Source organism: Ips typographus, unplaced genomic scaffold (assembly GCF_016097725.1).
Source record: "Ips typographus isolate SLU unplaced genomic scaffold, UJ_Ityp_2.0 IpsContig35_part1, whole genome shotgun sequence".
Taxonomy (NCBI): domain Eukaryota; kingdom Metazoa; phylum Arthropoda; class Insecta; order Coleoptera; family Curculionidae; genus Ips; species Ips typographus.
In genome coordinates this window covers 472,177-498,302 of record NW_028098574.1, presented here as the reverse complement: position 1 = coordinate 498,302, position 26,126 = coordinate 472,177, and the positions used below count along the sequence as shown (strand labels likewise).

Below are 26,126 nucleotides of genomic sequence, written 5' to 3'. Positions count from 1 at the left end.
GTTAAGGTCAAACACGTCCGCCGGCTTTTACAGTCGGGAGCGCCTAGCCTACCGATCACTCTCTCAATAAGGCGCGCGATAGCAGTACCGTGCCTCCGGGCGGTGTTCCGTTAAGGTCAAGGACACATAGAGATGTAACAGAAGCTAAAATGTAATAGAAGCTGAAACATAACCGGTGATGAAAAAATTGAATTTTAGCAATACGTATGTAGGAAAGAAAACAAAAAACAACTCATAACATATTTTCTTTTTTAAATTAATTTGTGGTTCTGATAAGAACCGTTTTGGTAAAAAATAAAATAAAATTACTTATAAGGTAACTGGAAAATCGCTGCTTGTAAGATCCCCTACTAACCTACGTACCAGAGCAATTTTTCTTTCTGCACTTTCTCGGTGCAAATCCATTTGGGGCACACTCGAAGCATAAGATTCTTCGGCATCTTGTGCTTCATTGTGTAAGAGACGCAGCCGATCCAGTAACTCCTGACAGCGACGTAATTTTTTTATACCTCGTCCATTATGTTGCAATCTAGCTCTTGATCTTGTTTGATCTATTTCTTCGTCGTCCGAACTTGAATTGGCAAACTCTACATCGACCGACTCATACCGCTCCCTCAGGGCTTCTTTCCCGGTCTTCTTGTCCAATGACATAACAGGAATGTTCAACGAACTTTTCGACAAAGATGCGCCGATATCTTCATCATCGGATAACGACACACACAAAAGAGAATCATCAGATTTAACCAGACAGATTTAACAGATTAACCTAACCTCCCGTTACCGAGATATTGAATTTCAAAAAGTACCTAAAAAACCTCTCTAATACCCCCCCAGTCTTTCAATTTTTTTGAAAAGTGAAAAATTTTAAAGTGCTTTTTTTGTGCTTATTTCACCTAATTTAATGTTCTTTTGTATAAATATGCCCTTTGCTGTGCATTGGAACCCTTATGGAACAAAAAAAAAAATTGAAAATTTTGACAAAAAATGGCATTTTTCGAATTTCTGAAAGGTTCAAAGTGGTTATTTCCCTTAATTTGAGGTAAGGGCACGTATATTGTTATCGTGTCCAATCTCCAAAAAAGCAGATAAGTAACGGATCGTAAAAAAAGGTAAGGGCACGTATATTGTTATCGTGTCCAATCTCCAAAAAAGCAGATAAGTAACGTATCGTCAAAAGGTAAGGGCACGTATATTGTTATCACGTCCAATCTCCAAAAAAGCAGATAAGTAATGGATCGTAAAAAGGTAAGGGCACGTATATTGTTATCGCGTCCAATCTCCAAAAAAGCAGATAAGTAACGGATCGTAAAAAAAGGTAAGGGCACGTATATTGTTATCGTGTCCAATCTCCAAAAAAGCAGATAAGTAACGTATCGTCAAAAGGTAAGGGCACGTATATTGTTATCACGTCCAATCTCCAAAAAAGCAGATAAGTAATGGATCGTAAAAAGGTAAGGGCACGTATATTGTTATCGCGTCCAATCTCCAAAAGAGCTGATAAGTAACGGATCGTAAAAAGGTGAGGGCACGTATATTGTTATCGTGTCCAATCCTCAAAAAAGCAAATAAGAAACGGATCGTAAAAAGGTAAGGGCACGTATATTGTTATCGTGTCCAATCTCCAAAAAAGCAGATAAGGATAGAATCGTAAAAAGGTAAAGGGCACGTATATTGTTATCACGTCCAATTACCACATAAACAGATAAGAAACGGATCGTAAAAAGGTGTGATACCGCGTCTCCGGCCGATAAAAAAACGAAGGGTTACGGAACGGAGAAGTGCACACGGAAGTGATACCGCGTCTCCGGCCGGTAATCAGTCGCCAAACTTTTACTAAAGGCAATTGTGATGGTAAACGGCGGGACTAGCTAACGTATAAAAATCTAACGTATTAATCTTTCGCTTTTTCAAACTTGTGGTTCTGAAAAGAACCGTTTGTTATATGAGTCGTAGGCTCCAGTAGCCGATATGTACCTGATAACATAGTATGTACGACGAGATCTGCGAAACGTATCGGACGTAGCAGTTGCATTCTTTCAGCCGAAAACCAACCACGGCGTCAACCACGACAAATTACTTCTTCTTTTTGGGTGAAGTCGTTTTTTTCGCCTTGGCAGCGGCAGTAGACTTGGCGGTTTTTGGTTTGGGAGCTTTCGGTTTTTTGGTCGGTCCAGCTTTGTTTGATTTTTTCGCCTTGGAAGGAGATTTCTTCGGCGTAGTAGCGGTCACGGTAACGGTTGCAACTTGGGCGGCAGTTTTCTTGGCAGCTGCTTTCTTTTCGGACGGAGCGGCACGACTTTTCGTCGTAGTAGTCGAAACTGCTACGGCGGCGGTTTTCTTTTCAGCTCCAGCGGCGGCGGCAGCAGCAGCAGCAGATTTTTTCGTCCTAACAACCGTTTTTGATTTCACTTTTTCACTGATCGGTTTCGAAGGCGATTTTTTACTAGCCGCCTTTTTCGTAACTTTTTTCTTTTCTGCGCTAGCAGGTTGTTTTGCCGATCCCGAACCGACCGCGGACAATTTAAACGATCGTCAACCACGTTCATTCTTTCAATTTTTTTGAAAAGTGAAAAATTTTAAAGTGCTTTTTTTGTGCTTATTTCACCTAATTTAATGTTCTTTTGTATAAATATGCCCTTTGCTGTGCATTGGAACCCTTATGGAACAAAAAAAAAATTGAAAATTTTGACAAAAAATGGCATTTTTCGAATTTCTGAAAGGTTCAAAGTGGTTCTTTCCCTTAATTTGAGGTCCTTTGGTATAAATATATTCTTTGCTGTGCATTGGAACCCTTATAGAGCAAAATAAAAATTTGACAAAATTGCACTTTTGACAAAAATTGAATTTTCAGACTTTTTGAAAAATCGTAGCTCTTTTATTTAAATTCGCAGAAAATTCGTTCCAACGCCATTCGAAAAAGCATAAAAAATACTAAAAATGGGTTAAAAATGGCCTCTGTAGCTCCTCCCGTTACCGAGATATTGAATTTCAAAAAGTACCTAAAAAACCTCTCTAATACCCCCCCATTCTTTCAATTTTTTTGAAAAGTGAAAAATTTTATATCACATATTATATTGTAAATATTTTTCAGTCAGATTTCATGTCTCTTAATCCGGCCGAGTTCCTGGCAAAGAAATTTTACACAATTAACACAGTCAGTTAAAATGTTAAATTTTAGATCTAACTCTGTTAGTTTTTGAGATATCAAAAAACCGACTGCACCAGAGTCTTTTCCGGGAGATTTTAACATAAAATGACACCGAGACGTCAACTGTAACTTGACAAATAAAAAAGTGGTATTTTTTGACAGTTCGAGGCCGCCATATTGAATTTTGTGTCAAAATATTGACTTGCACCTCATTTTAAAGCAAATTTCACGTCACAACACTCAGGTCACAAGTAAGTAAGCCTCGTTTATTATAAAAATAAAGTAAGTAAGGTACCTATAAAGCGGCGGATGATATCTGGGGGTAATAAGGTATATTACCCGCAGATGAGATGGGCCAATACTGCAGTAATTGCCGTCGTGTGCATGAATGTAGGGGGAGGGCGAGTCTAGTTCAGCCCCGTAAAGGGTGACACGCAAGGTGCTCTTTAAGTTGCGAGAGAACCCTTCTCTTTTTAGAGACATGAATAAATACTTTTTTTTCAAAATCGGTCCGTTTAGGTATTACTGCAACAAACAATACACTAGGTTCACATCTGCTCGTGGAAGATGTGGCAACATAGGGCACAGTCTCAACTGACAGTCGGCGGCTAAACATTTTGAGGTTAGGAATTTTAAAAAATTTAAAAACAGCAAAAACTACAAACAGAAGAAATAAAAACTTAATTTAGGATTGTTTAAGTGTATTAATTAGTGTTGCAACACTTGGTGGTAAACAAACCAATCAAACTTTGGCTTGGGAACAACCACATTCAATTTTAATTATCTGGAAAGAGCACTGGAGCACTGGAGGTGCATTCAAAGGAGTCCTCATTAACAGCCCAATCCATAAAATTTGCAAGAAACGAAAGGCAGGCAATGTGTGTCCAATCCTGGAGACTATTAGGAAGTTCTTGCAGTTTGGTGATGATGTAGCAGTGTTTTAACTTACAACAGAATTGTTGCTGTTTTAACAACTTGCTTTTGTGATTTAAATTGCTTATTTAGGTATTTTCTTTTGTAAATTTACTCAGCAGCATTAAATACATATCAATTTTGTTTTGTTGTGTGATTTATTATACCAAAGAGCAGGTAGGTAAATTATCAAATTTTATGAAGAAAACTAGACTTTTGATAAAAAATAAACTCTTCTTAAAGATTTTATTTGTATATTTCATAATGAATACAATTAAAATAGTAATTTAACCTACTATCTGATGTAAAATACTGTATTTAACAGTAGCACCATCTGTTTCTAGCCTTATAGGTAGTCAGAGAAGTATAGGCAAGGGGGGCTAATTCTGTAAAATAATGGCATTTGATCAAATTTACATATCAAGTAACATAGTTAGGTACCTATGTCCTATATCTTTCTAATGTTACCTGAAATATTTCAACACTCTGCATATGGATTTTGACAACACCATTATAACCATTGCTTCAAACACCTTTCGTTGTTCAGTCACCAGGAGTCTTTTACAGCAGCCGTTGATAATGGGACCCTTTCAAAGCATGATAAGCAAACTCCAGAAAGGTACCTACCTGAAACATAAGCTATTTAGTATTAGCAGCTCATTAAAAGGTAGGGGCCTTCCTTTTTATAATATTAGGTAAATCACCTTGTCAGCATCCATGTTTCTTTGATTGAGAAACAACCACTGGCTTGAATAAACTTGGTTCTTGGGACTAAGTAAATAGGTACCTATATGCATGGGCTGTTTCATTGTGATTGTGTGTTTTTTATTAGAAAAGGCATTCTTTTCTGTTTTCCTTCAGAATGTTTCACTGGGCCCCTTGATAGTTGCAAAGTGTAGGTGGGTGGCATTTTCAAAACTCTCTTCCCGAAACATACACACACACACACATTATCTAGGTACCTATCTAGTATCGCAGTAGTTACATCGAAATATTGTAAAATTTACATAAAAAATAAAACATTTCGCTTTGTTTACTATTAATTTGCCAACAATGGCGGCCGATGACGTCAAAATTCTATCGCGCTCGGAACGCACGTAATAGACAAGAAAGGCAAATGATGACGTAACCGCGACGGGAAAAAAATGGACCATATCATAGAAAACAAAAAATATCCCCACATGAGTTGATTGATAACACCGTTTGGCCGATCTCGAACTAAGTGACAGCTACTGTCATTTTGACAGCTGGAATGGATTCCTCGTCCCCAAATTAGTCGAAAATGAGTACCATCAAGCCTAGTGAAATCGGACTGGTTTTGACGTTATTAGCTGTCAAAGTGACCGGAACAAAACGTGTGTGAACTCGCGCCAGGATACAAAATTAAAAATAAGCGAGCGTCTTGGAAAACGGAGGTGCGAACGACAATTTGCGACGTTGCCAAGTCTCATCATATCACCCATGTTTTGAAGCAGTCTATGTTATGTTTTGAAATGTGATTAATAAAAATAAGTAGTTTTCACCAATATCATCGAATAATCTAATATAGAAGTGTGCAGCTATAAAAGGAATATGTTGATTTAAAATGGTAGGAGCGGGTATGGCAACGCCGCGCTAATTAGTAATTTCTTGTTTACGTTTTGTGGTGGAGAGAGAAAAATATGGTGTTTGAGTGACTTATCATTTTCTGTAAATTTTAGATTTCCTGCAAATCCAGAAATGGCTCTGGTTGGCACTTTTGGGTCTTGATGAAAATCCTGTAATAGGGAAAAGAGAGGCTTTTGGCAACTTTCAAAGTGTCTTAAAAGGTTTCAGGACTTTCTGTAACATTCTAATCTCTATTAGCAGCTTGTGGTAAGTTAAAATGTCCATTAGAATGTTTCAAACGCCTGTGGCACTTTCAAAACAATTTTCAGAGGCTTCTGTCACATTCAAATCTCTATTTAATGTTTTTGGCACATTAAAATGTCCCTCAGAATGTTTCAGAGGCCTCTGGCACATTCAAAATAGTTTTGACTGGCTTCTGGCAACGTTCAAAGTCTCTTAAAAGGTTTCAGGACTTTCTGGAACATTCTAATCTCTATTAGCAGCTTGTGGTAAGTTAAAATGTCCATTAGAATGTTTCAAACGCCTCTGGCACTTTCAAAACGATTTTCAGAAGCTTCTGTCACATTCAAATCTCTATTTAATGTTTTCGGCACATTAAAATGTCCATTAGAATGTTTCAGAGGTTTCTGCCAACTTTAGAAGACTCTTAAAGAGATTCAAATATATTTTTAGGAAGACAAAATGTGTAAACAAGACTACCAGAGCTACCAGATCAAGTGGTCTAGCATCTGAAAAACAAGGCATTGGTGAGTCTCTATAAGTATTTGTTATTTCCAGATCATACATACAGTAATAAATCTGGGCAATCAACCTTGAAAAGAAAGAGGAGAGCCAAAATTAAAAGATATTAATGAGAACTTTGGTTTGCTGGTACAATCTCGAAGTTGAAATGAGTAATATTGATGATGGTAATATTGGTGATATGGTATATGTCAAATTGTACAAAAAATAGTGTCAATATCACAAACAGAAACAGCTTTATTACTGATTTCAGACAAATTAGTTTCTAGACAAGATAATTTTGTTAGCCACACATTTGTTTGTTATATTATTTTTGTTTTATTATATTTTGAAGAGTACAGTATTTTTATTATCTTCACTAACCAGGGGCAGTTGTCCTTTTGTGAGGTGGAGCGATATCATTTCTCTGCAACTTTAGTGGTGTCGAGTTGTATAATGACGAAAGACCTGTGACTCTTGGGAAGCCTTGACTGGAGGATGAGCATGTCTCTGCTGTTTGCAAGTGTCAACGGTTTGTACAACTGCTTGCGGATGCCTGTAGGGTTGGTACGGTTTCAGGTAGGACACGGGGGGTGACTGCTGCATTTGCTTACCCATTTGAAATACTCTACCAGAGAAAAATTGATCACTCTCTCAATAAGGCGCGCGATAGCAGTACCGTGCCTCCGGGCGGTTTTCCGTTAAGGTCAAACACGTCCGCCGGCTTTTACAGTCGGGAGCGCCTAGCCTACCGATCACTCTCTCAATAAGGCGCGCGATAGCAGTACCGTGCCTCCGGGCGGTGTTCCGTTAAGGTCAAGGACACATAGAGATGTAACAGAAGCTAAAATGTAATAGAAGCTGAAACATAACCGGTGATGAAAAAATTGAATTTTAGCAATACGTATGTAGGAAAGAAAACAAAAAACAACTCATAACATATTTTCTTTTTTAAATTAATTTGTGGTTCTGATAAGAACCGTTTTGGTAAAAAATAAAATAAAATTACTTATAAGGTAACTGGAAAATCGCTGCTTGTAAGATCCCCTACTAACCTACGTACCAGAGCAATTTTTCTTTCTGCACTTTCTCGGTGCAAATCCATTTGGGGCACACTCGAAGCATAAGATTCTTCGGCATCTTGTGCTTCATTGTGTAAGAGACGCAGCCGATCCAGTAACTCCTGACAGCGACGTAATTTTTTTATACCTCGTCCATTATGTTGCAATCTAGCTCTTGATCTTGTTTGATCTATTTCTTCGTCGTCCGAACTTGAATTGGCAAACTCTACATCGACCGACTCATACCGCTCCCTCAGGGCTTCTTTCCCGGTCTTCTTGTCCAATGACATAACAGGAATGTTCAACGAACTTTTCGACAAAGATGCGCCGATATCTTCATCATCGGATAACGACACACACAAAAGAGAATCATCAGATTTAACCAGACAGATTTAACAGATTAACCTAACCTCCCGTTACCGAGATATTGAATTTCAAAAAGTACCTAAAAAACCTCTCTAATACCCCCCCAGTCTTTCAATTTTTTTGAAAAGTGAAAAATTTTAAAGTGCTTTTTTTGTGCTTATTTCACCTAATTTAATGTTCTTTTGTATAAATATGCCCTTTGCTGTGCATTGGAACCCTTATGGAACAAAAAAAAAATTGAAAATTTTGACAAAAAATGGCATTTTTCGAATTTCTGAAAGGTTCAAAGTGGTTATTTCCCTTAATTTGAGGTAAGGGCACGTATATTGTTATCGTGTCCAATCTCCAAAAAAGCAGATAAGTAACGGATCGTAAAAAAAGGTAAGGGCACGTATATTGTTATCGTGTCCAATCTCCAAAAAAGCAGATAAGTAACGTATCGTCAAAAGGTAAGGGCACGTATATTGTTATCACGTCCAATCTCCAAAAAAGCAGATAAGTAATGGATCGTAAAAAGGTAAGGGCACGTATATTGTTATCGCGTCCAATCTCCAAAAAAGCAGATAAGTAACGGATCGTAAAAAAAGGTAAGGGCACGTATATTGTTATCGTGTCCAATCTCCAAAAAAGCAGATAAGTAACGTATCGTCAAAAGGTAAGGGCACGTATATTGTTATCACGTCCAATCTCCAAAAAAGCAGATAAGTAATGGATCGTAAAAAGGTAAGGGCACGTATATTGTTATCGCGTCCAATCTCCAAAAGAGCTGATAAGTAACGGATCGTAAAAAGGTGAGGGCACGTATATTGTTATCGTGTCCAATCCTCAAAAAAGCAAATAAGAAACGGATCGTAAAAAGGTAAGGGCACGTATATTGTTATCGTGTCCAATCTCCAAAAAAGCAGATAAGGATAGAATCGTAAAAAGGTAAAGGGCACGTATATTGTTATCACGTCCAATTACCACATAAACAGATAAGAAACGGATCGTAAAAAGGTGTGATACCGCGTCTCCGGCCGATAAAAAAACGAAGGGTTACGGAACGGAGAAGTGCACACGGAAGTGATACCGCGTCTCCGGCCGGTAATCAGTCGCCAAACTTTTACTAAAGGCAATTGTGATGGTAAACGGCGGGACTAGCTAACGTATAAAAATCTAACGTATTAATCTTTCGCTTTTTCAAACTTGTGGTTCTGAAAAGAACCGTTTGTTATATGAGTCGTAGGCTCCAGTAGCCGATATGTACCTGATAACATAGTATGTACGACGAGATCTGCGAAACGTATCGGACGTAGCAGTTGCATTCTTTCAGCCGAAAACCAACCACGGCGTCAACCACGACAAATTACTTCTTCTTTTTGGGTGAAGTCGTTTTTTTCGCCTTGGCAGCGGCAGTAGACTTGGCGGTTTTTGGTTTGGGAGCTTTCGGTTTTTTGGTCGGTCCAGCTTTGTTTGATTTTTTCGCCTTGGAAGGAGATTTCTTCGGCGTAGTAGCGGTCACGGTAACGGTTGCAACTTGGGCGGCAGTTTTCTTGGCAGCTGCTTTCTTTTCGGACGGAGCGGCACGACTTTTCGTCGTAGTAGTCGAAACTGCTACGGCGGCGGTTTTCTTTTCAGCTCCAGCGGCGGCGGCAGCAGCAGCAGCAGATTTTTTCGTCCTAACAACCGTTTTTGATTTCACTTTTTCACTGATCGGTTTCGAAGGCGATTTTTTACTAGCCGCCTTTTTCGTAACTTTTTTCTTTTCTGCGCTAGCAGGTTGTTTTGCCGATCCCGAACCGACCGCGGACAATTTAAACGATCGTCAACCACGTTCATTCTTTCAATTTTTTTGAAAAGTGAAAAATTTTAAAGTGCTTTTTTTGTGCTTATTTCACCTAATTTAATGTTCTTTTGTATAAATATGCCCTTTGCTGTGCATTGGAACCCTTATGGAACAAAAAAAAAATTGAAAATTTTGACAAAAAATGGCATTTTTCGAATTTCTGAAAGGTTCAAAGTGGTTCTTTCCCTTAATTTGAGGTCCTTTGGTATAAATATATTCTTTGCTGTGCATTGGAACCCTTATAGAGCAAAATAAAAATTTGACAAAATTGCACTTTTGACAAAAATTGAATTTTCAGACTTTTTGAAAAATCGTAGCTCTTTTATTTAAATTCGCAGAAAATTCGTTCCAACGCCATTCGAAAAAGCATAAAAAATACTAAAAATGGGTTAAAAATGGCCTCTGTAGCTCCTCCCGTTACCGAGATATTGAATTTCAAAAAGTACCTAAAAAACCTCTCTAATACCCCCCCATTCTTTCAATTTTTTTGAAAAGTGAAAAATTTTATATCACATATTATATTGTAAATATTTTTCAGTCAGATTTCATGTCTCTTAATCCGGCCGAGTTCCTGGCAAAGAAATTTTACACAATTAACACAGTCAGTTAAAATGTTAAATTTTAGATCTAACTCTGTTAGTTTTTGAGATATCAAAAAACCGACTGCACCAGAGTCTTTTCCGGGAGATTTTAACATAAAATGACACCGAGACGTCAACTGTAACTTGACAAATAAAAAAGTGGTATTTTTTGACAGTTCGAGGCCGCCATATTGAATTTTGTGTCAAAATATTGACTTGCACCTCATTTTAAAGCAAATTTCACGTCACAACACTCAGGTCACAAGTAAGTAAGCCTCGTTTATTATAAAAATAAAGTAAGTAAGGTACCTATAAAGCGGCGGATGATATCTGGGGGTAATAAGGTATATTACCCGCAGATGAGATGGGCCAATACTGCAGTAATTGCCGTCGTGTGCATGAATGTAGGGGGAGGGCGAGTCTAGTTCAGCCCCGTAAAGGGTGACACGCAAGGTGCTCTTTAAGTTGCGAGAGAACCCTTCTCTTTTTAGAGACATGAATAAATACTTTTTTTTCAAAATCGGTCCGTTTAGGTATTACTGCAACAAACAATACACTAGGTTCACATCTGCTCGTGGAAGATGTGGCAACATAGGGCACAGTCTCAACTGACAGTCGGCGGCTAAACATTTTGAGGTTAGGAATTTTAAAAAATTTAAAAACAGCAAAAACTACAAACAGAAGAAATAAAAACTTAATTTAGGATTGTTTAAGTGTATTAATTAGTGTTGCAACACTTGGTGGTAAACAAACCAATCAAACTTTGGCTTGGGAACAACCACATTCAATTTTAATTATCTGGAAAGAGCACTGGAGCACTGGAGGTGCATTCAAAGGAGTCCTCATTAACAGCCCAATCCATAAAATTTGCAAGAAACGAAAGGCAGGCAATGTGTGTCCAATCCTGGAGACTATTAGGAAGTTCTTGCAGTTTGGTGATGATGTAGCAGTGTTTTAACTTACAACAGAATTGTTGCTGTTTTAACAACTTGCTTTTGTGATTTAAATTGCTTATTTAGGTATTTTCTTTTGTAAATTTACTCAGCAGCATTAAATACATATCAATTTTGTTTTGTTGTGTGATTTATTATACCAAAGAGCAGGTAGGTAAATTATCAAATTTTATGAAGAAAACTAGACTTTTGATAAAAAATAAACTCTTCTTAAAGATTTTATTTGTATATTTCATAATGAATACAATTAAAATAGTAATTTAACCTACTATCTGATGTAAAATACTGTATTTAACAGTAGCACCATCTGTTTCTAGCCTTATAGGTAGTCAGAGAAGTATAGGCAAGGGGGGCTAATTCTGTAAAATAATGGCATTTGATCAAATTTACATATCAAGTAACATAGTTAGGTACCTATGTCCTATATCTTTCTAATGTTACCTGAAATATTTCAACACTCTGCATATGGATTTTGACAACACCATTATAACCATTGCTTCAAACACCTTTCGTTGTTCAGTCACCAGGAGTCTTTTACAGCAGCCGTTGATAATGGGACCCTTTCAAAGCATGATAAGCAAACTCCAGAAAGGTACCTACCTGAAACATAAGCTATTTAGTATTAGCAGCTCATTAAAAGGTAGGGGCCTTCCTTTTTATAATATTAGGTAAATCACCTTGTCAGCATCCATGTTTCTTTGATTGAGAAACAACCACTGGCTTGAATAAACTTGGTTCTTGGGACTAAGTAAATAGGTACCTATATGCATGGGCTGTTTCATTGTGATTGTGTGTTTTTTATTAGAAAAGGCATTCTTTTCTGTTTTCCTTCAGAATGTTTCACTGGGCCCCTTGATAGTTGCAAAGTGTAGGTGGGTGGCATTTTCAAAACTCTCTTCCCGAAACATACACACACACACACATTATCTAGGTACCTATCTAGTATCGCAGTAGTTACATCGAAATATTGTAAAATTTACATAAAAAATAAAACATTTCGCTTTGTTTACTATTAATTTGCCAACAATGGCGGCCGATGACGTCAAAATTCTATCGCGCTCGGAACGCACGTAATAGACAAGAAAGGCAAATGATGACGTAACCGCGACGGGAAAAAAATGGACCATATCATAGAAAACAAAAAATATCCCCACATGAGTTGATTGATAACACCGTTTGGCCGATCTCGAACTAAGTGACAGCTACTGTCATTTTGACAGCTGGAATGGATTCCTCGTCCCCAAATTAGTCGAAAATGAGTACCATCAAGCCTAGTGAAATCGGACTGGTTTTGACGTTATTAGCTGTCAAAGTGACCGGAACAAAACGTGTGTGAACTCGCGCCAGGATACAAAATTAAAAATAAGCGAGCGTCTTGGAAAACGGAGGTGCGAACGACAATTTGCGACGTTGCCAAGTCTCATCATATCACCCATGTTTTGAAGCAGTCTATGTTATGTTTTGAAATGTGATTAATAAAAATAAGTAGTTTTCACCAATATCATCGAATAATCTAATATAGAAGTGTGCAGCTATAAAAGGAATATGTTGATTTAAAATGGTAGGAGCGGGTATGGCAACGCCGCGCTAATTAGTAATTTCTTGTTTACGTTTTGTGGTGGAGAGAGAAAAATATGGTGTTTGAGTGACTTATCATTTTCTGTAAATTTTAGATTTCCTGCAAATCCAGAAATGGCTCTGGTTGGCACTTTTGGGTCTTGATGAAAATCCTGTAATAGGGAAAAGAGAGGCTTTTGGCAACTTTCAAAGTGTCTTAAAAGGTTTCAGGACTTTCTGTAACATTCTAATCTCTATTAGCAGCTTGTGGTAAGTTAAAATGTCCATTAGAATGTTTCAAACGCCTGTGGCACTTTCAAAACAATTTTCAGAGGCTTCTGTCACATTCAAATCTCTATTTAATGTTTTTGGCACATTAAAATGTCCCTCAGAATGTTTCAGAGGCCTCTGGCACATTCAAAATAGTTTTGACTGGCTTCTGGCAACGTTCAAAGTCTCTTAAAAGGTTTCAGGACTTTCTGGAACATTCTAATCTCTATTAGCAGCTTGTGGTAAGTTAAAATGTCCATTAGAATGTTTCAAACGCCTCTGGCACTTTCAAAACGATTTTCAGAAGCTTCTGTCACATTCAAATCTCTATTTAATGTTTTCGGCACATTAAAATGTCCATTAGAATGTTTCAGAGGTTTCTGCCAACTTTAGAAGACTCTTAAAGAGATTCAAATATATTTTTAGGAAGACAAAATGTGTAAACAAGACTACCAGAGCTACCAGATCAAGTGGTCTAGCATCTGAAAAACAAGGCATTGGTGAGTCTCTATAAGTATTTGTTATTTCCAGATCATACATACAGTAATAAATCTGGGCAATCAACCTTGAAAAGAAAGAGGAGAGCCAAAATTAAAAGATATTAATGAGAACTTTGGTTTGCTGGTACAATCTCGAAGTTGAAATGAGTAATATTGATGATGGTAATATTGGTGATATGGTATATGTCAAATTGTACAAAAAATAGTGTCAATATCACAAACAGAAACAGCTTTATTACTGATTTCAGACAAATTAGTTTCTAGACAAGATAATTTTGTTAGCCACACATTTGTTTGTTATATTATTTTTGTTTTATTATATTTTGAAGAGTACAGTATTTTTATTATCTTCACTAACCAGGGGCAGTTGTCCTTTTGTGAGGTGGAGCGATATCATTTCTCTGCAACTTTAGTGGTGTCGAGTTGTATAATGACGAAAGACCTGTGACTCTTGGGAAGCCTTGACTGGAGGATGAGCATGTCTCTGCTGTTTGCAAGTGTCAACGGTTTGTACAACTGCTTGCGGATGCCTGTAGGGTTGGTACGGTTTCAGGTAGGACACGGGGGGTGACTGCTGCATTTGCTTACCCATTTGAAATACTCTACCAGAGAAAAATTGAAACTAGCAAGAGACAGCAACATAAATAAGGCAAACGGATCGATTGAATGCAACTGATTTTAATGACTATTTTTCAAGTATAGCTGAAAATATAATAAATAGTGTTGTTTGAATTTGAATTGATTGTCACCTTTAATGAGATAAGGGATATTATCCTGAATCTTAAAAATAGTCCTAGTAATTTCAATGTAAGGATCTTTAAATCGATGAGGGAGACAATTGTTTATCCGCCAACTAAGTTATTGAACCATTGTGTTAATGAGGGGTTTTTTCCTGACTGCCTGTCCATAAAAAAAGCTCTGTGGATGATGTATTGTTGGTAAGATCTTTGAATGTGCTTTAAAAAAAACAGATTAGTAGTTTCTTGGAGAACTGTGGCTTTAGAAATAATATGTCAACTAGCACAGCAATAGGTCAGCTTATCAGCTGCATACAGGATTGCTTTGAGGCACAGGCAACTTTTTTCGATTTTACTAAAGCATTTGACTGTGTGTCCCATGACCTCTTGATACGGAAGTTTTCGAGATCCTATCATCTTGGCCCTAGCAGCATTGCGTTGCTCACGTCTCCTTTGGTGACTGTCTCTCTTGTAGGATCTCTCCCTGTGATGCATGGGGTCCGGTTCTCTTTTTAGTTGACATAGGTAACTGTCTAACTAACACCAGTTCAACTGTACTACTGTTTGCTCAAAAGACCTTGAACAGCTAATCGTTTGAGCATCAATGCAGCTAAGACACAGACTCTGGTCTTTGGTCTGAGACCAACCACTGTGAATACGTTTACCGACCCTGGACTCAAAACTGACCTGGAGGTGGCCAGTAAACTAAGTAGGAGCATATACCTATGTTATTCGTCGTTTGAAGAATGTTGTTTCTTCTGGTGTCCTCAGGAGCGCATATTATGCCTTTTTTACTCTGTTGGGGGCACTCTGTCCATGCGGATGGGGTGATGGCGGGCTTGGGGTATCTTTTTTTTTTTTTTTTTTTCAGGCGTACTATGCAATGAGACGCATGCGCGGAACTGACCTGGACGATCATAACATCGCGCAAACGTCTCACCAAGACTGACCTCATTTATTAACATCATAGCATACATCAGTTACTCATGTACAATTCCACTCAATACACACAGACAACAATCATAATTAAACCTAATACAGTAACAATTAAACACAAAGGAAATCCTGCTTAAGCATTTTTGTCGTAAAGAGTACAAGCAAATATTTGTTTAAAATCAAAGCAAGGTAAAGTGATTATTTCACCTAATTTCAAAAAATTTAGATGAAATAAGCGCACTGAGACGTATTGAAAGTTTTCTTCTAAAACTAAAAATAAAGCTTGTATTGGGGTGGCCTAAATTCAATCAATAACCCTGTACACATATTATTTTATTTTCCTGTTTGTTTTGGAGAGAGGCACATCACTGGTAAACGTCTGAAAAACGTATTGTCGGTGTGATGTACTGAAACGCCATATTTTCAACAAGTTAAAATAAAACGCAAAAAATAAGTAGAATTACATTTATTTAACAACAACCCCTTTTTATCTATATTAGTGATAAGAGCAAAAAATTATGATTAACCCAATAATTATTTTATTACTACAGTCTAGTAATATTAATGAGAATATTATAATAGTTCTACCATTAACGTAGCCTCTATCTAAAGCATGTTTTAAGAATAAATAAGTGGTTCATTTTATCTTAGATATATTTTGTTAACTTCACACAGATCACACTACATTGATAGAAGAAATACGTATGGTATGGTGACTTGCTCGTCATATTACTTCAAATCACTATTTTAACTAGTACCATTTTTTTAACATTTAAAACATAGATACATATAGTTTCGGCTGTGTACCGTTTCCAACCTTTGTTATGGTCTTGCATTCCGAATTACTGGTTATCCTGAATAACCGGTTAGACTTGAAACTCGGTTCCTGAAAATGTTACAACCAAACTCATCTGGTTTGGTTTTGTTGGTTTTAAATGTCAAATACCGTTCTGATCCGTAAATTTTGAATTTATCAGTAACCGATATAAACATATACTTTTATCCAACCGAACTAACAGATTAAGAAACGGCACACAGCCTTAATTAACACACTGAAAATTTGGAACATAATTTAAATGTTACTATGTGAAAATATAACTTCTAGAAAACCATGTGTTTATGTTTATAGTGCAGATAAACGAACGTAGATTATTTGTTTCTAACTATAAAATACATTAAATACTTAGTTACTTGTTTTTTTTTTATTTAATACTTTTTCAACCATTAATATCATTTTATAACTTGATACTTAACGAATATATGTATTAAAGATGAAAATATCTCCCATACAGGCATTTTGTCTATATCACAACACATACCTACTATCTAAAGGGTCTTTCAATAAAATAATACTATGTAGAAGAATTGAAAAGTAATGAAGTAAAAGTTTGATGAGTTTTCCTTAATTAAGGCAGCTTTCCAGTTGGATATTTTTCTTACCACCAATTAAAAGTTGCAACTAGAAAATAGACCATTTTGACGGCATTAGAAGTTCTTTGTAAATATATTTTCAATTCACATGTTTATTTTGGTTTATCAACTTCTCAATATTACAAAATTGGCTTTCTAGAATTTGTTTCTGTTCTGTTGGAAACTTTTGATGATGGCTACGGTCAATGATTATTTGGTTAGAATTTTCCAACTGTAAAAGTATTATAAATGCTAGTTTATAACTTTTTAAAAAACTAAAATACGATTTGCTAAAAAACGTAAATCACTAAAAAACCGGATATTAATATTAAGCAATATCAGTTCTAAATACTCAATAACTTCACCTATTAAAATTTACTTAAGACCATTTCCACGTCCAACCCATCTTCCAGCTCCTTGTTATCAAGACTGTTGTCTTTAGCGTTGCCGATCAATTCATAATCCTGTAGTTCGGCTTCTAGTTCTTTTTCCCAATCTTCTTCTAGGCGCAGAAAATATTACAGGGTCAAAAAAAATAAATAACCAAAATAAGAAACAACAAAGCCGAGTTGAACGCCAGATATTCTTAAATTTCAGATTGAAGAAAAAAAATGGATTCTGATAATTGATCTGCGAAAAAAATGGTACAACAAAGTTCTTAAGGCTTAAATTTGATGAGCAAACCCAACTTACCTTAGTTCAAAAGTGGATGTTGTAGAAACAGAGTGTCAAAAGTACAACTTAGTTATTCGTAAATATCTTTTTTATAATTAGCCTATTGCTTGAAAATTCGGCTAGGGAAGATCTTGTGGGATGAATAATAAAAATCTGATTTAAGTTTTATTTTAAGATTTAGTAAGCGTCACCTGTGGTACTTTACAAGTTTCGTAACTTTTTGGGACACTCTAAATTAAAAATTCTGATTTTCTAACGTATTTTATCTAAGGAAGGTATACCTAGTAAGTGTTGATTTGAGCAAGTTAAAAAATCTTAAGTATTAAATATTGTAATAAATTGTAAAGAAAAACTAATTTCGTTCAATTAAAATAGCTTCTTCTGAGATTTTAGCAACAACAATTTAGTTTAGTTAAAAAACGATGCATTTAACAAATGTTAAAAATTACCTTTATTTTCGTATGCACAAAAATTAATACGTCTTAATAAAATAAAATAAACTCTTTATACGAAAAAGCATCCACTGTGAGCGCGGCCAGACTTAATAGTTAATTTAGACCTGACCCTGCCTACAATTTTACTTACACACTTTCTAATTCTCTTTTTGGTGAAATGAGTGGAAAAATACGAATTTTTAATTTACAGTTAAATGCAGGATGTCTCAAGTTACGCCGTTTTAATAAAAATTGAGCGAGATTTTAATTAGTTACCCTAACAAACTCGTCTTAGTCGAATTTCGAAACAATTTTCTATTATATTAATAAAAATATGTATTGACAAAAAATTGAAGCAAAATTGCACGTTGGGCACCCTGTATATCCTGCATCATCCACTTTTAAACTGAGGTAAGTTAGGTCAGATCGCCAAATTTAAGACTCAAGAACATTGTAGCATTTTTTTTGCACATTTTAGAGACACCTTGTAAAAGAAATGTAAAAAATAAGTAAACGGAAAATTTGAACAATAAACAAAACAAAATACAATACAATTAAAACTGTAATAAGAGTTTTACATAAAACCATACAACTTGGTAAAACATAGTAAACCTTTAGTCTAGTTTTATTACTGATCTCAGTAAGATACTGCATCAAAATTAGCATAGCACCAACATTTCCAATTATGGTATGGCGCATTAAAAATTTGTTATAGCTGTATGCTGTGGAATGCCACATAAGACATTTTTTTTTATGTTTGCTCTAAACAAATAGCACAATTCCCAGATACAAGCAAAGGTATCCAGAAGGTTACAAATTTATGCAGGTTTTTAAAACCTTTAATAACATTCAAACTAAAAAAAAAAACGGGTAACAAAATAAACTAAAACGTAAACAATTTACAAGGAAAATGCTTTATTTAACGGGCTAGTCGGTGAAGCAAATGTATCGCTGATCTTCTTTTAAGCTGAGAAAAAAAGTAAAACAAGTATCTATTACATTGTCAGGATAACTATTCCTCTATACATATAGTTCCAATCTATGTAATTACATAACAAGCGTGACGTCAAAAATGAGACTGTTATAAATGACAGCTACACTTACCATTTATGTGTTTGGCGCCTAAAGCGAGCTTTTTCATTCCTTCTTGTACCTCATGTATGTCTTCTTTATTGGCAATAAAGGTATCAGACACAAATTCATGCTCTTTCTCTTTGCTATCTACTCAACCAGAAAATAAAAATAATTTTCTAAATCTACTATAGCAAATGAGCGAAAGCAACTGAAAATAATTAACTAACGAAAGTAACTCAACCCAATATTACAACTCACCTATATGTTGAGCTGAAGTTACACTGTCAGCTTGATTATCGCCGTCTCTTGACATAAACGAGAGTTCGTTAGCTTGACAGATTAGGCTTACACGATAGAAATAATTTTTCCAAAACTCCTCTTCGGAGATGCTGCATCAAGAGTAGTAATAATTCGATAAAAATCAAAAAAGATTATCAAAAAAGCTCACATTTTAGGCACAAGTTCATAACGCATTTTTTCCAAGTTGGGGTCTTGTTCCATTATAGCCATAGCAATTGGGTATGAGATATCATAGTCAAACTGAAATTCTACTCCAGTTGGAGGGGATCGTACAAAATTCCTAATGTTCATACCGGTTAAAGCCATAACAAACAAGTGACAAAGATAAAATACCGTTTATCATTTGAGAGACTAAGACATTCTTCTTTAAGACTTTCTTCATTTGCACATCCAGTCCAAGGTGGCAGAGCTGTGGCTGATGAGTTACCTTTTCCTTTCATAAAAGCTTCCTGTTCTTTATTAAACTCACCCAGAATGTTCTAGTGGTGAAAAAAACCAATAGATTAGGTTAAATCACCAGATTAAAATATTGACAAAAATATACAAAACACCTCCAGTATTTTGATAGTGAAGTATTTGTTTTCGTCTATTAAGATGTTGCTAACGTCTCAGTGGTAGATAGTAACAATTAAACACAACAGTGGTTATTCAAATTTCTATCAAACTCTTCTCATTTTGAGATGAAGCAGTGACGTGGCACTTTTCCTTCAAAAATATTCAATGCAACGACGACCATACGGCCGCCACTAGTAAAAAATAATATTATTACGGCAGTTATTAGTCGTTAATCTTCATTAAGGTGAAAGGTAAACCGTCAAATTAAAAGAAATAAGGATAGAACTTTTCTATGTCATCATGTTCTAGTAAAAAAGTGAAATGTTGATAGGATTTTCAAAATTACGTTAAGCACATGATTAAAATCAGCAGTTTTTAACGTTTTTCCAATTTTCTGATCTGTGATGCAAGTGTAAGTTTTATAAGAAATGCATGTTTTAAATAATTACAATAATATACACTTTGCATGCATACAAAACCAGTGTAAGACAAAACAAGAACTTACATTTAGCGCTTGAATTTTTGATCCAGCTTCAGTGACGCTTTTTCCAGCTTTATTAACAGCAGAATACAAAAAACTGCCGAAGGACTTAGCTCCAGCTAGGGCTTTACTTTGTACTAAAATTAAGTTTATTTACATCAAAACTGATTGCATAATAGGACCTGACTGAAAAAATAGAATATATATTAAGTCACAAAACAATAGGACACTCCAGCAAATCAACCCTTTAACATCAAACTGGTTTTTGAAAACCAAACAAAGAAAATCGAAATGTAAACTATCGAAATAGACATTGTGTTCTTTTTTTATTTGTTCACAGTTATCAAAATATTAAGTTTTTACAAAAATGTTCAACATTTATAAGAAAATCTGTTGTATCTACTCCTCTTTGCCCTTCCAACAAAGCGGATCCAGCTGTTTTTGATATTTTGTTGGAGTGCCTAGTAGTCGTTTTAACGGCCAGTTTTATAGATTAGTGTTAAACGTCAATTTGAAGTGTAGGTACGTATGTCTAATTTTATAATGTTTACCATTGGCAAATTTGGTGCAAAACTAGTGTAATTATAGCCTACTAAATAGTATAGCAAAACTTGACTTTTGCATTAAACTTGCCAAAGAAAAACGCCATCAGAGTTTAACTTACAATTTGAAGTTAAACTGAAACTGAAACTATGAAACTAACCGCTAATAAGTCGACTTAGTCAAGTGACATTTGAAGCACCCAGTTGACATACCATTTCCAAACTGACCTCCATTTTCCTCAGTGGGTGACTCTGTGAGGGACTGTGGTCCTGAGTCAGCTCCCCCAGTTGCACTAAAATTCCTATATTAGGTTTTTTTTGTATGTTGCACCTTCTAACTGAGTCTCTATACCCAAGTATACTTGTTCAAAGTATTTTACTCAACTTGAGAACTGCACTCCAAACATTTTACTTATTATTTTATACATTAAAAAAAGAGATTTTTTAATACTTATGTATACTAATAAGGTACTGCAATTATGGTTATTTTTAATACTAATTAATAACCAAAAGTAAAAAAATAACAGTACATATTAAGAAAAATTTTATGAAGGACTCCTCTCATATCATGTGTTTAAAATATTCTGTTTATGTCTATATTAGCCAATTTTCAATTCACAAATTTTTGTTATACCTACTTATGCTAATATTAATTTAATTACATATGAAATAAATGTCATAATATCATTGTTATAAGAAATCGACAGTTATGTTTCAAGTAACTTAATTTAACATGGACCAAACAATGTTGTATATTTGGGTATAGTACAACTAAATTAAAGTACAGCTCCTCAAAATTACCCAGATACTCAAGTAGGCAAGTTATTACTTCTTTTTCATGTAGAACATTATTATATGCTGTTGCCGAAAATTTTATGTATCCAGTTTAAATCAGGGTTCAGAGGATATATATCCAGTGATATATATCATGATATATATCTTGATATTTACAGCTTGATATACAGGGTAATTCAAATTCGACCCTCACCATTGGGATCTCGGAAACTATAGGAGATACGAGAAAGTTTAAATTGGGGCAAAGTTGCGCAATGTAAATCTCAACCAAATGCAGTTTTAAAAATTTCGATTTTCCGAGTACTTCCGAAGATATCCGAAAAAAACTGAAAATTTGATTTTTTGTTTTTATTTATTTCTAATCTTATTTGAAGAGATATTCCAAAACTAAAAGCATCTTTTCATTGCCACTTTTTCTCAGCTATTCGATGATGGATTCAAATTTGCCACACGACGTTTCGTTTTTTGGCAGCCATCATCAACTTTCTTTTTTCTTATGGGCGCCATATTGGATTTTTAGCCCACCAAATAGTACGTTTTATTCTGATTTTAGTGATGTATAATAACTTATGATTTGCTTCATAAATAACAAAATAATTCAATAAAAACTATTTTTACTTTAGTTATTGGCTTTGAGTTAATGGGCCGGGCCGTTTCATAAAATGTCATTATTTGACAGTACTTGTCAAACACGATAATTCGAACGATCATTAGAGCTTTTAGAAATTTTTACCTTAGTTATCTTTGAGTTAATGAGACGTTTTATGAAGATTACTTGGTAGTACTTGTCACACGCAATTGGCCTGAACATACTTAGTCACAAAGGTGTACACGTGACTTAAACCGGTTTATTCACTCGAAGAGCTTAGGCCACTCGCTAAGCTTGTGGACCTAGTTGTTCTTATCGTGAATAAAAAACGGTTTGTCCCTTGCTGTATAAATAACTATTAAATCACTCTGAATGACATTCGCCTATTTACAGATGTAAACAAACAAACATCAATGTTACATCTACGGGGCGCGGTGCAAATTTAATAGAACTGTAATTTTAGTTTTTTTTTTTAATATAAGAAGTCGAAATTTAATAAAATACTCTATAAGACACGTGACTTAAACCGGTTTATTCACTCGAATAAATATGAATGAATAAAAAATGGTTTGTCACTTCCAAAATAAATAACTATAAACTTGCACTTAACATTATAAAAAATTGAAATTTGGCAAAAAATGAAGTTCCTAAAATGATGATCTTTCTCTTGGAAACATAAATAAGCCTTTTAAGTTAGAGATAATGCTAACAAATCTCTTTTTCTGATTAACCTAAATAGTTCAGCAATGCTTGTATAATAATAACATTTTCTGCGGGGGTTTCTTTTCTAGATACATTTTTAACTATGATCATCCGAATTATCGTGTTTGACAAGTACTGTCAAATAATGACATTTTATAAAACGGCCCATTAACTCAAAGCCAATAACTAAAGTAAAAATAGTTTTTATTGAATTATTTTGTTATTTATGAAGCAAATCATAAGTTATTATACATCACTAAAATCAGAATAAAACGTACTATTTGGTGGGCTAAAAATCCAATATGGCGCCCATAAGAAAAAAGAAAGTTGATGATGACTGACAGAAAACGAAACGTCGTGTGGCAAATTTGAATCCATCATCGAATAGCTAGGAAAAAGTGGCAATGAAAAGATGCTTTTAGTTTTGGGATATCTCTTCAAATAAGGTTAGAAATAAATAAAAACAAAAAATCAAATTTTAAGTTTTTTTCGGATATCTTCGAAAGTACTCGGAAAATCAAAATTTTTAAAACAGCATTTGGTTGAGCTTTATATTGCGCAACTTTGCCCCAATTTAAACTTTCTCGTATCTCTTATGGTTTCTGAGATCCCAATGGTGAGGGTCGAATTTGAATTACCCTGTATATCCGATATATTCGATATTTTTATTAATTGAATAAAAACCGGTTTCAGTTATTCAAAGCATCAAAAAATTATTATATTAAGTATCTAGAATATTAAGTAAGCTTTACTGAACGATGACAAAGTTTGGTTTTCTAATTTGTCTGAGATCAGTAAAGCTGTTACTGTGTGTTGAGAAATAGATAGTTTTCAGAGTCGCATAATAAAAAGTTTATTTTTTTTGTATAGAAATAATATAAGTTATTATAAAAGGATTTGTGTTAAAACAAAATATAGCTTAAGTAAGCATAAAACAAAACAATTTTTTTAGTTTTTTATATTTTTTATAGTTAAGTATATAAAGATTGAAAATGATACATATCGGATATATATCTGATATATATCATGTGATAAGATATTTATATAAATATCATGATATTTTCAAACCCTGGTTTAAATTAAAAGGGAAAAATAAAGGACTGTAAGTAACTTGAAACTGCAAACTTACCTCGAATTATCATCATCATCTCTATGATCTTTAACTGGATCACCAGTGACAGGTAATTCAGTCTCAGCAGCAGAATTCTCATGACCAATAATATCTGATGTACCACTTTCATGCTCTCCCTTACGTAACTTAGGTATGCTGGAACCTATCCAACCTCCAAAACCTTCAATTTGATTTTTTACATTGGAAAACATTTCTAGTCGACTGGATCCCATATTTTTGGTAGGGCTTCTACATAAAAAAATCTAGCATGTCAAAATATACATTAATGATATAGGTACAGTGAGTGAGTGAGTTTTTTGAAAAAGTCAAAGAAATCATTATCTCAGAAGTTGTTACAAAGATATTTACAAAAATTTTAGTCAGTTAAACAGTTGTGTTCAATTCAAATAGGTACTTGATTCCTTAAATCCATTTTTCTAGAAAAGAAAATGTGATATTGAAATAGAACAAGATCAGGTGATTTCTGTAGAATGAACCACTATGTATGATATATGTATGATTTTCAATGTAAATTCATCTTTAAAGAATCCTGTTAATTTTTCAGTGAGATTATCCTTATTACTAATATTAAATTCAAAATAAAAATCTGGTAACAATACATTATTTTGCCTATAAAAGGTTGACTTAATTAGTACATATTTAACTTTCATACAATGAGACAACTTACTTGAATGACATGATGATATTGTTGTGTATCAGAAGTTTGTACCATTGGGTAAGGCATTGTTTATTATCTAATTAAATTAGGTCAGGAAAGGCATGCACTTACTTACTTTATAAGTAGATTATAGTTACACTTACATTCCCTCTTTGACTTCTGGATTAAGTAATGTGTTATTCTCATCTGTAGGAGTAGGCACTTTCTCCTCTGTTTCCCCTTTCACACTGCCCATCCAAGAAGTGACTTGATTGGTTAGTCCAGAAAACATGACTATCAAAATGATATTCACTTTAAGGCGTTCCTCAAAAATAGATAGAATCCTGCTGATTGTACTAGTGCAAATAAAGTATGGATTTGCAGTTTTGTTTATAAAAAAATTCAGTCACATATCATTCCAATGTTAATACGATCTAATAGCACAAACCAAAGCAATTAAGGAATAAAGGAGGGCAAGGCGAGGCCAAGCACCCAGAGGAACTAGAACTGGAGAGTGGAGAAAGGATTGAGAGAAAATATCAAACTGTCACACCAGGTCATAAAAAGCACCACGCCTGCGCTTTGCAGTTTGCTAATTTCGATTTTCTATCAATTACGTCAGGTGTCACCTCAATATGTCATTTCGGGGTTGCCGCTCATGACTTGTGGCGAATTGCAATTCGCACCAGATCAGCTGATCGCATTGGCAACACCGCGTAACTCGTCGGCAGATGACGGCGGACAGACCCCGGACCGGGACAACGACAGAGTTGACTTGACAGGAAGGGAGTTTGGGGGATCGCAACATGATCGCAACCGCGGCAGATTACCGATTACCGACTCGTCGGACGTCCGACCAAGATTCAAGAATCCAGGATCATCGGGAAGGATGATGGATTTAATTTCGAATTTCTTGTAGTTTATGTTTGTAACTGAATAATAAACAGTTAGTGTTTAGTGTTACAAGAGTGGCTTATTTTCGATGTCCCTTGACAACCAGCCACAGGCTTATCATTTGTAACTTATTCTTAACTATCTTCGAGCAAAAAGAACAAGTATCAAGAGGTAACAATATACCCCGTTTATGTATTAAGCGACTAAGACGGAAGTCGCCATCTTTGTTCCCCACATTCGCCTACTGCGCAACTGAATTTGAAACTTCCAAGTTAGTCGTCAAACAGATAGTTGATAGTTGGGCTTCTAATTGTTGTGCAAAATTTCAACAAAATTAGACAAAGAATAACCTAATTAGAGGCCTGCAATACTTTCCAAATGAAGCTGTTTTGCCGACCCGTAGAAAATCTATTCAAGTTTGCCGGATCGTAAATACCTATGTTGTTATTTTCTGTTGGATCTTGACAAAATTTCTACACGATATGTAGAAATATATAGTCTCCACTGCCATTCTGCATGTTGGAGCAAATTAAAGACACCCCACACAAATTGTTCTTTAAAATTATTAAATTAATAAGTATAATTTCGACAATATACGCCGTTCGTAGGAGGTTCTCAAAGCAAACTTTTGAAAACACACCCACCCCATCGCCACTTTATTTGAAGACATTAGAAAAAGTGAAAGAGCAAAGCTCTACTGACAACATTTTCCAAAAAACCTCCACTTCCACC

The 26,126-nt window shown here is 35.1% G+C and overlaps 1 protein-coding gene and 6 long non-coding RNA genes across 19 annotated transcripts; 4 read left to right on the top strand and 3 right to left on the bottom strand.

Annotated features, from left to right (window-relative positions):
- The first annotated feature begins 8 nt into the window (after positions 1 to 8).
- Positions 9 to 7,328, top strand: LOC145739760 (uncharacterized). The gene is made up of 2 exons (XR_014181203.1): positions 9 to 115; positions 7,095 to 7,328. It is a non-coding gene; the product is annotated as an uncharacterized LOC145739760 (long non-coding RNA).
- On the bottom strand, positions 4,295 to 5,111 carry LOC145739759 (uncharacterized). The gene is made up of 2 exons (XR_014181202.1): positions 4,529 to 5,111; positions 4,295 to 4,446 (listed from the first exon to the last, which is right to left on the bottom strand). It is a non-coding gene; the product is annotated as an uncharacterized LOC145739759 (long non-coding RNA).
- On the top strand, positions 5,461 to 7,028 carry LOC145739757 (uncharacterized). 3 transcript variants are annotated; one of them, XR_014181200.1, is made up of 5 exons: positions 5,461 to 5,475; positions 5,761 to 5,914; positions 5,977 to 6,156; positions 6,341 to 6,414; positions 6,776 to 7,011. It is a non-coding gene; the product is annotated as an uncharacterized LOC145739757 (long non-coding RNA). The 3 variants fall into 3 exon arrangements; XR_014181199.1 differs by lacking the exon at positions 5,461 to 5,475 and adding an exon at positions 5,521 to 5,648 and having other exon boundaries at positions 6,776 to 7,028; XR_014181198.1 differs by lacking the exon at positions 5,461 to 5,475 and having other exon boundaries at positions 5,681 to 5,914; positions 6,776 to 7,028.
- A 4,053-nt stretch (positions 7,329 to 11,381) lies between the features above and the next one.
- Positions 11,382 to 12,198, bottom strand: LOC145739758 (uncharacterized). Its single transcript, XR_014181201.1, has 2 exons — positions 11,616 to 12,198; positions 11,382 to 11,533 (listed from the first exon to the last, which is right to left on the bottom strand). It is a non-coding gene; the product is annotated as an uncharacterized LOC145739758 (long non-coding RNA).
- A 250-nt stretch (positions 12,199 to 12,448) lies between these two features.
- On the top strand, positions 12,449 to 14,239 carry LOC145739755 (uncharacterized). 4 transcript variants are annotated; one of them, XR_014181196.1, is made up of 5 exons: positions 12,449 to 12,562; positions 12,848 to 13,001; positions 13,064 to 13,243; positions 13,428 to 13,501; positions 13,863 to 14,239. It is a non-coding gene; the product is annotated as an uncharacterized LOC145739755 (long non-coding RNA). The 4 variants fall into 4 exon arrangements; XR_014181195.1 differs by lacking the exon at positions 12,449 to 12,562 and adding an exon at positions 12,608 to 12,735; XR_014181194.1 differs by lacking the exon at positions 12,449 to 12,562 and having other exon boundaries at positions 12,768 to 13,001.
- Positions 14,240 to 15,625: 1,386 nt separating this feature from the next.
- Positions 15,626 to 25,040, bottom strand: LOC145739748 (synapse-associated protein of 47 kDa-like). 8 transcript variants are annotated; one of them, XM_081995092.1, is made up of 10 exons: positions 24,665 to 25,005; positions 23,861 to 24,091; positions 20,859 to 20,947; positions 20,128 to 20,240; positions 19,401 to 19,546; positions 19,216 to 19,347; positions 19,026 to 19,156; positions 18,798 to 18,914; positions 16,950 to 17,086; positions 15,626 to 16,816 (listed from the first exon to the last, which is right to left on the bottom strand). In XM_081995092.1, the coding sequence occupies exons 1-9, from the start codon at positions 24,790 to 24,792 to the stop codon at positions 16,953 to 16,955; spliced, it is 1,221 nt and encodes a 406-aa protein (XP_081851218.1). In that variant the 5' UTR covers positions 24,793 to 25,005; the 3' UTR covers positions 15,626 to 16,816; positions 16,950 to 16,952. The 8 variants fall into 8 exon arrangements, with proteins under 8 accessions (XP_081851218.1, XP_081851222.1, XP_081851219.1 ...); XM_081995096.1 differs by having other exon boundaries at positions 15,626 to 17,086; positions 24,637 to 25,040; XM_081995093.1 differs by having other exon boundaries at positions 15,626 to 17,083; positions 24,665 to 25,039.
- Positions 24,929 to 25,463, top strand: LOC145739754 (uncharacterized). Its single transcript, XR_014181193.1, has 2 exons — positions 24,929 to 25,056; positions 25,123 to 25,463. It is a non-coding gene; the product is annotated as an uncharacterized LOC145739754 (long non-coding RNA).
- The last annotated feature ends 663 nt before the right edge of the window (positions 25,464 to 26,126 follow it).